Source organism: Archocentrus centrarchus, chromosome 7 (genome assembly GCF_007364275.1).
Source record: "Archocentrus centrarchus isolate MPI-CPG fArcCen1 chromosome 7, fArcCen1, whole genome shotgun sequence".
In the NCBI taxonomy this organism is placed as follows: domain Eukaryota; kingdom Metazoa; phylum Chordata; class Actinopteri; order Cichliformes; family Cichlidae; genus Archocentrus; species Archocentrus centrarchus.
The window spans coordinates 31,045,738-31,060,917 of record NC_044352.1 but is presented as its reverse complement, the minus strand read 5'-3'; the positions used below and the strand labels follow the sequence as shown (position 1 = coordinate 31,060,917).

At 43.1% G+C, this 15,180-nt stretch overlaps 1 protein-coding gene across 1 annotated transcript in view; it reads left to right on the top strand.

The window, feature by feature from the left end:
* Positions 1–15,180, top strand: part of LOC115782561 (copine-9-like) — a 132,808-nt gene that overhangs the window by 19,955 nt on the left and 97,673 nt on the right. Inside the window, exon 3 of the mRNA XM_030732784.1 lies at positions 12,095–12,141. Coding sequence (XP_030588644.1) covers positions 12,095–12,141 — 47 coding nt within the window. The remainder of the gene's footprint in view (positions 1–12,094; positions 12,142–15,180) is intronic.

Sequence of the window (15,180 nt, the reverse complement as noted above, 5' to 3'; positions counted from 1 at the left end):
AGGCTAGCCTACAGGTGATGACCTATTTTCTGTTCATTTTCTGTCTTTACAAAGAATACGTTTGTTGCTCTTTTACTTTCATGCTTGAATGTGAGATATTTGTGTGTTTGGTCAGAATACACAGCGCCACGTTTGGCCAAAACCAAACATCTTCAACCCTTCCAAACAGGCCATAATTGTTCCATCTTTTTCTAATAATGCTGTCATGAACTTTAACATTTAACATGCTAACTGAGGCCTGTAGATTCTGAGCTGGGGCTCGTGGGGTTTTTTTTTCTCTGAGCACTGCACAGTCCGACCTTGGGCTGGATTTGCTGGGACGTCCACTCCTGGGAAGATTGTGTCATCGTGTTAAAACAGACCTGAATGCTCCAGACCAGAAAACAGTTTTTATAGAGGTGGTCTCACTGATGATGATAATCAGTTAATCAAGCAGATTAATGACGTGTTTACGCTCATATTTATTGAGAGTCTTGAGCTAAATCTGTAACATTCCCCAAACAACCCCCCCAGTAAAAAAAAAACTCAATTAGGCCAGGAAAATAAAGAAGTTGTAAAACTGCAGATATTAACTGAGGATTTTTCACCTTAAGCTGTTTTCTGAGTACTATTGACTTGTCGTCTTTGAGAAGGTGATAACTGCTCGCAGGTAAACACTCCATTGGGAGAACCAAAGAAAGCTTGTATTTGACAAAATTCAATCTCGAGACACTGGCTCATCAATCATCTGATGATGATTTAGCTTAGATTACATATATCCGCATTAATGGATATAATGGATGGATCAGGAAGTGTCGAGCTGGCCGTACCAGGAGACCCACAAAGAACCCTAAGAGAGGAGAGTAGCCAATTAGAGAGCCTAGAACCATTAAGTATTGTTGTCTGTACTGTAACACAGCAGCACACTTATATGCAGGTGTGAAACCAGTTTGCATAGTCACAGAAACTGGTCAAATTTGGACCATATACAAAAATCAAATCCATCACTCTGTAGTACACTACACCACCATTTTCTCCACCAAGGAATGAAGTTATGTAAGCTCCTTTGAAAAGAACTCAGGCATGCTGTGTACCAATCTGTCAGTCAGTGTCTTAAAGGAGGTGTCACTTCTTTAAATGATGATGGATGTTTAATTTTGAAACATAACTCCTTTCATAATTAATATTACATGCTCTGCCTTGCTGTTAGGCAGTTGGATATGCATGTTATTCAGTCTTGTCTTGACTCGGTTTGAACTCATTCTAGGCATGCGTGACCTTGACCACACAGACATCGCCCTTGCACAGATGCAAACCGTTCTCGTGCATTTCCCCTCCAAGCGCGGCTTCCTGAAGAGATTACGGGCTGAGAGAAATAGAAGAAATTTCTGTCATTTAGTGAACTAGACAAACACATCTGTCTGATACCCTGCAATGGGCCCAGATAAAAAATAATGAAATTCATGAGATATTTTTCTTCTCATTCCCAATAACTTTGACTGTACCTCTTTGTGCTTTTGGGCACAGCGCTGAAGTGACCTTTTTAAACTTCAAAGAGCATAATTTACAGCTTTAATTCCTATCCAGATTTGATATTTCACCGTAATGGTTGCAGAGCTCAATTACACAGAAAATTACTGATGATACTGGATTGCTACAACTTTGAAAGTTTAAGAGAAGACACTTTAAAAGTAGAGGCAATCTTACAGCTGCTTCACGCTCTCATCCAGCAGCTCCCGAAGCTACTCACTCAAGAATTATCTGGCTCTTTTATTTCTATCCACCACCATCTAAACTGCTCTCAGGCTCCCATATGAAAACATCCCACTTCTCTTATGTAACATCATTTGCTGGTGGAGTACTGACAGTTTCCATCCACATGCATGGGTGTTTCACTCCATTAAAATCCGTAGGAGAGGCAGCTCCCTGCTCCCATCGGTCCCGGAGTATATAAAAGTAAAATCAATTATTGTATCAATTATGATTACTCTTTGTAGTCTCTCTTTGCAAGTTAGTGAGTCATGTTTATCAAATTCAGTACATTACATGGTATTTCCTTCACATTCATTTCGCTGTAGCTGCTTGAGGATTGTGACTCATCAGCAGGTAGGAGTTAATGTTTTGTTCTAACACAGCAGGTGTGGTTATAGTTTGGAGAGCCTGTCCTCTCCTAAAGATCGGGCTGCTGTTTTCAGTTTATATGGATAAATTATATCAATAAATATGGAGTTGCTTTTGGCTTTACATAACTTTAGTTTCTGTTTTAAGCTACAATTTCTCTGTTTGGAGGTTCTTACTGTAAGAATTTGAGTTAAACGTGTGTGAAAACAGCACGACAAAATAAAGCTGAATGTCTCTTATGACAAGATGACAGAGAAGGAATTTTACTCAGTATTTTTGTCATCTATTGTTTACACATCATGTTGACGAGCTTTCTTTCCTTAGGCTGGTCAATTATAGTTCAATAAAAGCTCAGTGAGGTGAGTAAATGCAAGGCCTGAGTCATACCTTGAAACTAAAGGTCACTGGTCTCTAATTACCCCCGAGGTCTCCTAATGAGTTCTGAGGAAAGAGGGAGCAGCCCCCGTTGAGTCAGACATCCACGGTCACCATTCCACACCCACATCCATTAACCACGACAACCTAAAAGGAGCAAGCTTTCAAAAAAAAAGAAAGAGAAGGTGATATAAACACATTAGGTAGGATAGGATATTAGCATTAGGTATGCTCTTATTACATGATTTAGCTTTATTATTTGTAATAAATGATACTTAGTTTAATATTTCTTCTTCCAGCTGCTTCCTTATTTACAAGAGGTCACCACAGCAGATGGATCCAAACATTTGAATCCTTCTGGAAACAACCCTCACAGGGCTTTGTGTCTCCTTCCTTGCAAATGGGAAGACACAGGATGCATATGACAACACATCATTATTATACCAGTTTGGGAATTTTTACCCATTGTGCTCACACAACTTTCATTTGAGAACTGAGGAATCAGTTAAAGGTGATGATTTGGGTCATCTGTGACCTGAATATTCACAGAAAAAACTAAACAGGTGAAAGGTATTGCTCCTCAAACGCTCCCACCTGTGTAACCTTTTCATAGCTGCGTCACTGAGAATTCAGTCTCTGAAGCATCAGTAGATCAGATCACCAACCTAGCTAACCTCTGGTAAATGACAGTGTGAGAGGTGCGTCTGTGAAGGATTTCTGACAGCCACGGTCTTAAATCTACTCATTTTCACCTGACTGTGCTGGACACCACTCCACTTCTATTTGCCAAACAATCATCTATCCATCTCATCTCTCCGTCTTTATCTCCTCTGTTTTCCTACTCCCACCCAGCCTGTGTAATATCCTTACTCCCCATTCCCTCCCTGTCCTCACCTTTTAATGTGCCAGCTAGATCTCTATCAGTCATCCCTTTCTAGCTCCATCCCCCACAGCCCTACACTCCATCTACCTGAGCACCTTTGTCTTTCACCTCACAGTGAGCAGCTTGTGTCCCCAGCCTGTAACTAAACCTGTGGAATCTTATGTGTTTCTGCCTTTTCTCTTATGAAATTCTCCCGCAGTGCAAATCCTGGAGGCAGGCAGCAAGAAATCCCCAGCAAAAAAATAAAACCTTCACACAGGTGACTGTTGCTGTAACTGTTGCTCACTGAAAGTATACTCTGCCATTTTTTTTCGGCTACTCTCAACATACTTGTAGGACAGACACGTTGATACTGAAGGACAAATTTGTCTTATTTTGTACGCAAGTATGTCCTGTGTTGAGGTGAGCCCGACTATATCTAGCCAGTATCTCTCAATCTCGAACACTAGCTGTCCCAATAGCCAGCCTCGATAGCCAGGGATCGGTCTGCCAGGGCCTCCGCTCTCGGCCACTGCCTCACACACACACTGCACACAACCCCCACGACACGTCCCGCAGGTGGTGGGCATATACAGTAGCAGGAGTATATCCTGGAAGATATTTGATCCGTATGTCTTTAAGAAAACTGTAGAAAAAAATCAAATGCACAGTAGTTTAGATGTGAAAAGTGCATTGCTGGAGGGCACATTCACACATAGATAAAGTAGTTCAAGTCACTGCCCCCTTTTCCCTTTACTCGACATAATATTTGTTGCAGTTCTTAATAATACATCTACTACTGCTGCTTCTGCTGATTTCTGCTGTTCTATTTAGAACTGTCCACCACATCAAAACAAAGGCTCAAACATGATTTACCACAAAGAAAGCAGCAAAGCTACTCTGCATTAACTATGCATAATCCTATAGCTCTGTTACATTATCCACAAGAACCCTATGTTTCCATATTTAGTCACAGTTTAGATCAGAAGGAACTGAAATGGAAACACAGAATAGGAATTGTCATCAGAGAGGAGCGAGGATCCTGTACAGCCACTTCATGAATTTGCCCTCATCTAGCTCTAAACCTGAGCTATCCAAGTGAGCTCAAATACACCTTTGATGTGCTGCAGAAAATATTCAAGGAGGGAGAACCCAAGAAAATGACATGCAGGCTGTGCAGAGAGAGTGCCAAGCTCTAAATATTAAATTAATCACAGAAAGACGTTGGTCTGTTATGCAAAACGGATCACAACTGCTTAGACAATACAGTGCTAAATGTCTAGTGTACTGCTTGACATTTTAAATTATGATAAAGTGAAACATTTATTTGGCAATAATTTAGTGATATTTTAATAACTAAGTTTACAACTTACAGCATGAAGCATTAATGGCAGTGCAGTCACTACATACTCATCTGTCATATTAGCATGTGCTGCATCCTCAGCACCGGAAAGGTGCAACCACCAAATCCTTGGAATACTCAATATGTTGACTAAAGACTCGCAACACCAGTAAATCTACGGATATACCAATACCATCTTATTGTCAGCATCAGGTTTAATACCAGGAAGAACAATTTGACCTTAGAATTTTATGGTAGTTTCATTTCAACAGTGAGAAACAGAATATCAACAAAATATCCAGAAGAAACACGTGACATAAAATTGACTGAGCCCATGAGGAAGGTGCTTCCTTAGGGTGGCCAACAGCTGTTCTCTTGTATACTTCCATCCTTTTGCAGCCAGTGGAGTCACCCGCTGCTGGTCTGTAGTGAATTGTAGTGATTTATTTATATGTGGATCTTTATGATATGGCTAATGAAGCTGAGCTCTGCTATTTGATAGTCTCCTGAAAACAAGCTGGCAGTTTTACAAATGTAACTGGTGCTAGTGCTGAAGTAAAAATGCCCTTTTCACAGAGGTGACAGGCACAGAGGGAGAAAGAGCTGAGAGAAACAGCAAAGGGAAGTTTTTGGGTTTTCTTTTTTTGGAAACCAGGTTTCAAAACATCAGGTGCCCACGTGAACCTTTACTGAAATGTACAAGATCCTCTGTTTATAGGCTTTAACTTTAGCTATGCTATGAGTATAGTAATGATATAATAATGGTACGATTTTTTTCTCCTGCATGCATGTCATATTGTGTGTTTGGACAAATGATTCTGGTACGAATGTACCAACATCTGAAGGAGGCATTGGGACAACAAACACTGGAAAAACAAAAACATGCATATTCCTGTTTGCTGGAGGTCTGGGAGTACATCTGCAGGATGATTTGACCTGGAGTATCAATACGACCAGCATTTACAGGAAGGCCCAACAGAGACTGCATTTCCTGAGGGTTCTTAGGAGCAACTATCTGACCCAGAATCTGCTGGTGTCCTTCTACCGTTGCTGTGTAGAGAGCATCCTGACCTACTGTCTGTGCGTGTGGTTCAACAGCTGCACAGCAGCAGACAGGAAAACACTCCAGCGAATCATCAACACGGCTCAAAAGATCATAGGCTGTCCCCTGCCCTCCCTCCAGGAACTGTTCAATGCCCGCTGCCAGAGGAGGGCACAGAACATCCTCCAGGACCCCTCACACCCTGGACACTCCTTGTTTCAGCTACTGCCATCAGGCAGACGTTTCAGGACAATGAAGGCCAGAACAAACAGACTGAGGAACAGCTTTTATGCCAGGGCTATCATTGAACTGAACTCTGTGTGGTTTGGACAGTGATGTGGGGTGGTAGTGCTGACTGTGTGCGTGCGTTGGTGTGTGTATTGGGGCTAGATTCATCTTAATTTACTATTGTGCACTGTATTTTAGTAATCATTTTTATCACTCGTATTTTTATTATTTTATTATTTATTGTCTGAGGCACCTAGAAAGGAATGCATTTTAAATTTCGTTGTGCAACTTCTGTGTACAATGACAATAAAGATTCTGATTCTGATTCTGTTGCACTTCTTTAACATGATCCGTGTACTGCTAAGCTGTGAATTCAGATTAGAGCTTGATGTGATTTGTGCTCAGTTCTGAATCATTCATGTTTAGCGTCCCCTGTGTGCCCATCCTGCAGCCAGACTGTTGTCAGGAGTCACGGGAGGAGGGATATGGAATTGCCTTGTGATTTGGCCGCTGTGTGGCTGGCCAGATGGGCTCTTTCCTTTGTCAGTCACTTTCCATAAAGCAGGCAATCAGTCAGGTTCTTCCGACACGGACGACACTCAAATGGCTTTACCGCGGATTAGGTGGAGTCTGGCCTGCTTTAACTCTGCGGCCTTCGGGGAACATTAAGGTGCTGTGACTCTGATCTCAGTCAAAGCAGCATACTCTCTCAAACATCATTATTTCAGTTAAGGGGGCATGACTTTGAGACAGACAGATTGAACCCCTGGTGTTCATTTGCCTTCACTGTTTTATTTTCTGTTATTCAATTGAAGGCTAATTCAGTGACTGATTAACGTGGATTAATCAGATTTATAAAACCCATTTAAGCAGCAATATTCCTCCCTTTATGGCTAATAGTCAGACAATGAAAAGATTGTTTTATTCAAAACCCTCTGCCCAAACTGCTTGCTGTCTGCTCCTTTCTCTGTCTTATCTCGCCTCTGTTAATTGCTCATTAGGAGGGAAAATGTGGTTTTAATCGTCTGTCGGTCCAGACAGTCTGAAGTTCATTAGAGCTAATGTCTAAACTTCACAGAGGCACAAAGTGGCTGATGGTGTCTGTCTAGACACAAACAGCAACACTTGGCCAATTATTAATACATCCCATAAGGGCTTTTAGTGAGTGTTGGTTGTTAGCTTATGCATGAACATGTTTGTGTTTGAGCCTAACATGATAAACATAATAAATCTGTGGGTTATAATTGGCATGCCCCTGTGTTATTGCATATTTATGCTGTCGTACAGCAACTTTTGCCCTCAGAACACAGATGTAATGTTGGAGAGAGCACAGCAGGGCACAGTAAATATTAAAGAATGAATTCTAACTAGTTGGAGAACTTATAGACTAACTATTAATAAAATCCTAACAGCATATAACCATGAAAAAGCAACTTTGTGAAGGTTGTGATGCTCGCTCTAAAGGAAACCAATTTGACAAAAACCAAACTTTGTGTTTGAGGCTCAGTGAGTTTTTGTAAGAATTGACCAGATGATAGTGGCATTATTATTTGTTATTGTAAATAGTGGTAAATGCTTAACTGTCAGGAGAAACTGTTTGAGTTACCAATTCTAGTTTGAATAAGTCTTCTAAAATAAACAATTTCTATCGTAGCCTTAGGAAGATGCAGCCATGCTAGGCTTTAAAAGACCATCTAAGGCTTTTGGTACGGTAAAGTTAATCTGCCACTTTGGTCTGAGTGAACGACCTCAGCAGTTACTGGGTAGACTGGGACTGCTGTGAAATTCATGGTCCACATGGGATGGATCCAAAAAACTTTGGCGATTTCTCAACTTTCTCTCGCATTAATGGAAATATTTCACTGAACAGCAGATACGTGATTCCTTTAGGATAATTTTTTTTTTTTTCAGCTGGAAGACCCCCCCCCCCCCCCCCCCCCCCCCCCGCTGGCCATTAGAGGCACTTCTGCACTGGCTTCACTCTCGCTGTCTTTTTTGATATTTACAGTTTATGATCACTGTTAGGTGTAGGCTTTGGAAGCACTCACTGCTCACTACATAAACAGTGTAGTTACATGTAATATAAGGCAAAATAGAGCTTAAATGTAAAAATGTATCTTGGTTCACTCTTACAGGGTTACAGCAAGAAGTAAAATTTCAGTAATGCCAGTAAAGACGTGTGAGACCGACGTCTTAAAAAACTGGATAAAAGGTTTCTGCGTTGAGACTCTTTAATTTTTCATCCAAGATGGCGCTGGTGAGGTCAGCAGCCGTCGTACCTGCTCCTACGCTTTGTTTGTATATATTAGGCTTAGCTCTAATTTTGGACTTTATAACTCCGCCTGCTCTGTGTCATATCACGTATGACAGACAGACTCTTTTTAATATCAGAATACAGCACTCTGGCTGTATTCTGACACCTTTTTCTCCCGACCCGACTTGGCCTCGGGAGATCCAGCGTTTCCAGTGGGCCAGCTCAAACAAAGGACCCAGGTCACGGACAAGGCCCCGAGGGAAAAGAGCCGGCGTAAGAGAGAGGCTGAGGCGCAGAGCGCACCAAACGCCACTGCCGAGCATCCTGTTGGCTAATGTCCAGTCACTGGATAACAAGCTGGAGGAACTCAGGGCCAGGATACAGTTTCAGAGGGACATAAGGGACTGCAACATCATCTGTCTCACGGAGACATGGCTGACTCCCCTCATACCGGACCACGCCGTACAGCCGTCGGAGTTCTTCAGTGTTCATCGCACGGACAGAACGAGTGAGTCTGGAAAATCAAGAGGAGGAGGTGTGTGCCTAATGATTAATAACAACTGGTGTGACAGTAGGAATGTTGTCCTTCTGAAACAATCATGTTCACCTAACCTGGAGCTCCTAACCCTGAAATGCCGTCCCCACTACCTGCCCCGCGAGTTCACTTCGGTCATCTTCAGCGCCGTCTATATTCCACCTCAGGCGGACACAAACACTGCACTATCCGAGCTACATGAGGCTATTTCCACCTATCAGGCTAACCAGCGTGATGCGGCTCTCATCGTAGCCGGGGACTTTAACAGTGCAAACTTGAAAAAGGTGATACCGGAATTGATTCAACACATCGACTGCCCCACCAGAGGAGAGAGGACCCTAGACCACTGCTATTCTCCATTCAAAGAGGGCTACAAAGCAAAGCCTCTTCCGCCTTTTAGGAAGTCTGACCACATCGCTGTCCTTCTCATGCCGAAATACAAACAACGGCTCAGGCAGGAACCCCCTGCTGTGAGAGAAGTGACACGGTGGTCTGATCAAACAGAGGCCGCTCTGCAGGGTGCGTTGGATTCAACCGACTGGGACATGTTTCGCAGCAGCGCGGGCGGAGACATCGAGGAGTTTACGGAAACTGTTGTGGGATTTATTGGGAAAGTTGTTGAAGACACTTCACTTAGGAGGACCATCAGGACTTTTCCCAACCAGAAGCCGTGGGTGGATAAATCTGTCCGCGACGCCCTGAGGTCCCGCACCGTTGCCTACAACTCCGGCCTCGCCTCTGGGAACATGGAGGACTACAAGGTTGCATCATACAACGTCCGCAGAGCGGTGAAAGAGGCAAAACATCGCTACGGCCGCAGACTGGAACAGCAACTACAACAGTCTGACCCCAGGGGACTGTGGCAGGGACTACGCACCATCACGGACTACAAAGCACCACACACACACCCGGTGAGTGCCGACGCTTCTCTGGCTGATGAACTCAACATCTTCTTTGCGCGCTTTGAGTCGGGAAGCCGACAGCCCGCTGCGCTCCCGGCCGGAGGGGCGGAGACACTCACTGTGACGGAGCGCGACGTGAGGAGGGCGTTTAGACGTGTAAACACCAGGAAAGCGGCTGGACCAGACGGTATTAGCGGACGTGTCCTTAAGACCTGCGCTGACCAGCTGGCACCTGTGTTTACACTGATATTCAACCTCTCACTGAAACTGTGTGTGATTCCCACCTGCTTTAAAAAGTCCATCATAGTCCCTGTCCCAAAGAAACCACACCCCAGCAGCCCCAATGACTTCAGGCCCATAGCGCTCACCTCTGTGGTGATGAAGTGTTTTGAGAGACTCATCAAGACATTCATCACCTCCTCACTGCCCACCACCCTCGACCCACTACAGTTTGCATACCGGCCAGACAGATCCACAGATGACGCCATATCCTTCCTCCTCCACAAGACCCTTTCACACATAGACACTGGTAAGGGGAACTATGTGAGAGTGCTGTTTGTAGATTACAGCTCAGCATTCAACACCATAGTTCCCTCCAGGCTGGTCTCTAAGCTGCTGGACCTGGGCCTGGGCCCATCCCTGTGCAGGTGGGTTCAGAGCTTCCTGACCAGCAGACCACAGGTGGTACGAGTGGGTCACCTCACCTCATCCTCCCTCACCCTCAACACTGGATCCCCCCAAGGCTGTGTGCTCAGCCCTCTGCTGTACTCACTGTACACCCATGACTGCGAGGCCACGTCAGAGTCCAACGTCATCATCAAGTTTGCTGACGACACTGCTGTTGTGGGACTAATCTCTCACAATGAGGAGACAGCCTACAGGAGAGAGGTCTCCCGCCTGGAGAACTGGTGCCAGGAGAACCACCTCCTGCTCAACGTCAGCAAAACAAAGGAACTGATTGTGGACTTCAGCAGGAAGCAGCAGAGGGACTACCATCCACTTGTCATCAGTGGTGCTGAGGTGGAAAGAGTGGACACTTTCAAATACCTGGGAGTGACCATCTCACAGGACCTGTCCTGGACTCATCACATAAACATCACTGTGAAGAAGGCCAGACAGCGTCTCTACCTCCTCAGGCGGCTGAGAGACTTCAAGCTCCCACTCAAGGTGCTCAGGAACTTTTACACCTGCACCATCGAGAGCATCATGCGTGGGAGCATCACCACCTGGATGGGAAACTGCACCAAGCAGGACTTCATGGCCCTAAAAAGGGTGGTTCGTTCAGCTGAACGGACCATCAGAACCACCCTCCCCAACCTGCAGGACATTTACACCAAGCAGTGCAGGCTGAGGGCCATGAAGATCCTAAAACAGCCCAGCCACCCCGGACACTCTCTCTTCTCCCTGCTCCCATCAGGCCGGCGTTACCGCTGCCTGAGGGCTAAGACTGAAAGGTTGAAGAAGAGTTTTTACCCACAAGCCATCCGTCTGCTCAACTCTGAGCCCTAACTGGACCATTATTGCACAATGTAAATATTATAATTTAAAAAGTGTGTATAGTGTATAGTATATAGAGTATAGTGTATAGTGTTAATTACTTTTTTTATTTTTATTCTTCTTATTTATATGTGTGTGTATATATGGTTGCAGGTACAAAATACATTTCACTGTGCATTGTACTGTGTATAACTGTGCATGTGACAAATAAACACTATCTTATCTTATCTTCTTTAAAAAAATACACCTCTTGGCCTTTTTCCAGGGAAGAATAGTATTCTTCATATTATAGTATTTTAATCAAGCCTGTTTGCATGAGAATTTGCCAACATTGCAATCAAACACTGAATACTAAGTACAGGTGAGGCTGACGGGATTGCCATTAAATTTGTGTGTTTGGTCTGATTCTGAATTGATTCTGTTATTTTCCATGAGAGGGGAGTTTGCAGTGACACCCTCCCCGTTTGGTCTTTAGACTCATGCCTTGTAGCAGTTCTGCATTTTTTTGTAATAATCATGCAAATGAATAGGCAGCGAGAGGCCTGGCTGAAGGTGGTGACAGCAAATCTGCAAGGCAGAAAAATGCAGAGAATGATTACTACTGCACAGTTACACAGGTGTACCAGGCAGAAGAGTGAGAATCTGAGAAAATTATACAATATACAATTATCATTGTCCTTATGGTACGCTGTTTTATTAATTTAGTGTAAAGGTTTTCATTTGAAATGGAAAATCCCACAGTTTTTAAAAAGGTATTTTAGTGTTTTATTAAAATGAAATTGTTGGCTCTGCTTCTGGCTACATCAGCTCTAACAGAAATATATCTGAGTGTGTTAATATGTAGGTGGCAACATGTAGAACCCATTACACTAGTGACTAAGATTAAAAAGCTCTTTTTTTTTTCTCCTTTTCTTCATGTTTCCTTTTTGGCCTCTCCTCCTCCACTTTCCCTTCCAGTGGTCGTGTTGTATCTGCAGGCTGTGGGAACCAAAGAATGGAGGGAGGTAAGTTAAGCAACCTTTTTGTTCCCAATAACAATATCCAATATTTTTGTCTACATTTAGGGAATGATATAAATGAGTTTTCTCCAGTGCTAGTGATTTTCAATCAGGGCTTAAAATGGGGTTTATTCCAGAGGCAACTCACAACAAAACCCCTGAGAACATTGTTGTAGAAAATTGGAAGTGTCAACCTCTTCACTTGCCCACAAAGTGCAACCACAGCTTGAAATGAACCCCGGGGGGCTCCACATATCAGACTCAAACCAAACTGGTGAATTAATAGTAGAGGTGAAGGAATAAATAAATTAAAAGGCTCTCATAATTTTATGATGTTGAATGAAATGGATTCTCATCATGACTCAGGGCAGGGAGAAAAAGAAGGTCAATTCTTTTTCCACCTCATCATAAATGCACCATCTGCTCCCCTTGACTTCTTGCTGTCTCATCCACTGTCACTGTTTTAAAAGCAAGGTCACGTGACATCCCATTGATTATTAACTTTTTGAATAAACTCAGTTTTTTTTTTCTTTTCTTTTTTTCAGTAGGTCTCTCATGCAGTTCATGACTCATCTCTTGGCCCAATATTCCCTCATCTAGTTTGCCTACATGTTGCCTCTAGTCACTTTATGTACTTTAGTCACACTATTTGGCTACCGCTGATCCCCTCATTTTAACACACCTCACACCTTTTCTTTCCATGTGGCAGGGTTTAATCAAAAAACACTGCATGAATTGCACTGCAATCAGCAGAGTAAACATCTCGCCGCCAGCCTTACATAGTGACACCTTGAGCAGATAATTGTGCATGGATGGGAACCTGACAAATCCTTTGTGTGCTTTTGACATCATTATGCATTATGTAAATGCCCAATATAGTATTTGTAAGTGCAATTTATACAGAAATTATCCATTTACATGCAAAAGCCTAAGAGCGTGTAGAGCGTGTAGGGTGATATTTTTTATCTTGTGGGAACATGTCAGCTATTATGCGAGCACAGGATAGAGACCTTGTGCACCTAAGATAAGGTGCAATAAATGTGTATATCATGTCATTTATGACAACTTTAGATGCACACAGTAACCATATAATGGGAAGAACTGAGCTAATGAAGTTTTATCTTGAGAGTGGAGTGTCACAGAATGAAATTCTTGCTGCAGCATTTCTTATGCAAAATGAACGACTGTATAGAAGACTAATATTGCGTAGCCTGTGCTGAAGATGTTCCCTGCTAATGACAATCTCGCATCTACATGCAGCAGCAGCAAGAATCTCATTCTGTGTTCCAAAGATGATGCTAACACTTGATTACTTGAGCTTTTGCCAATATGTGGGAGTGATGTGATTCTCAAGTTTTGAGAGATGCAAATGAATTTATTGAAAATGATCTTGTTTGCATAAGATTAAAAAACATCCCCTTGCAGGACTTTGGATGCACCGTAGAAGTGGCATATGTTTTACTGTAAATTCATGTTCCCTGCATATTTAACACTCCTGTAGGGCTTTTGCCATTTTGTGGCTCTTTCCTACCTGCCCTGCTGCTCCAGTGGGATCAGACTTTACTGATTTGTTTTATGATCACAAGTGGCTCAATTTTCCCCAGTGAATAGCTATGATCCTCCACTTAAAGGTCAACACAAATCAGCAGTGGTAGCCCATAGATGACTGCAGACTCTGTCTGTGTTCTGTCTGTGTGTATGACACAGATGGAGGTACAGCCTCACCAGCAGTGATGTAAACTGTAATTTCATCAAATCATTTACTGAACAGCCTAAACTTTGTGAAGCTATTGTAGTTTATTAGCTGGTATTTTTATTTAGCTTCCTCCCCACAAAAAAGATGAATGTTTTTCTGTCTTTAATAAAAGTCTTTATAGAATTAAACTAATGACAGTTCTCTGGGAAACAAAATGCAAGAAGTAAAATAATTCCCAAACTGTGTTCCTGTAACTGCAGTCATCACACACTGAACTCAGATCCAAAAAGGCATTTTTTTCCCTCAGTCACTGTAGTGCCTACATTTTTCAGAGTGTAACAGACTTTTATCCCTTTGGTCCAATATATAGTCCAATATGTATTTTTGGACAGTGATGCTTTTTTTGTTTCCAGAATTCATCCTGCAACTTCTATCAGCAGGCACGTCGTCAAACACAAGTGGGCCTGTTCCACTGGCAACTCCATACTTTTCTCTTCCCATCATTCTGGTACAAGTTAATCTTAGTTTCATCTGTCCAAAGACTTCTTATTAAAACTGCACAGGCTCTTTTAGATGTTTTCTGGCAAAGTATAATTTGGCTCGGACCTTTCTGTGTGGAGTTTGCATGTTCTCCCCGTGTCTGTGTGGGTTTTCTCTGGGTACGCCGGTTTCCCACAGTCCCACAGTCCAAAAACATGCAGTTACTGGGTTTTGGTTAACTGATCACTTTAAATTGCTCGTAGTTGTGAGTGTGAATGGTTGTCTGTCTCTCTGTGTTAGCCCTGCGACAGGCTGGCAACCTGCACAGGGTGGAGCCTGCCTCTCGCCCTATGACAGCTGGGATAGGCTCCAGCCCCCCCGTGACCCTGAACGGGATAAGCCGAAGAGGATGGATGGATGGATGCTCTTAAGTGTAACCAGTGGTTCCACCTTGTTATAAAGGCATCTTTAAAACAAGATGTCTCTTAATTGTAGACTTTGACAATCATAGGCCTACCTCCCAAGTGTTCTGGACTTGGTTAGATGTTGTGAAGTTATTTTTTTAAAGTCATCTGTGGTCTTTCAGGCCTCTTGGTGTTGCTGAGGTGGCCAATGCATTCCTTCTTTTTAAGAATAGACCAGTTTGTTGAATTTCTTTTCAGTGTTTCTGCCACTGAAAACATAGCATAGTAGAGAGTAAACGATAAAAACCTTAGGCCCCAGTGACACAGGTATAGAGACCAGTTGGTGACTGCCTGGAAACCACCAGCTGCTAGGGAAAAATTAGTAATGCACAAATTTCTAAGTGGTTAGTTAACAAGTGTTTGCAGACAAGTCTGCATCATCCATGCAAACTATGGGTGACCACG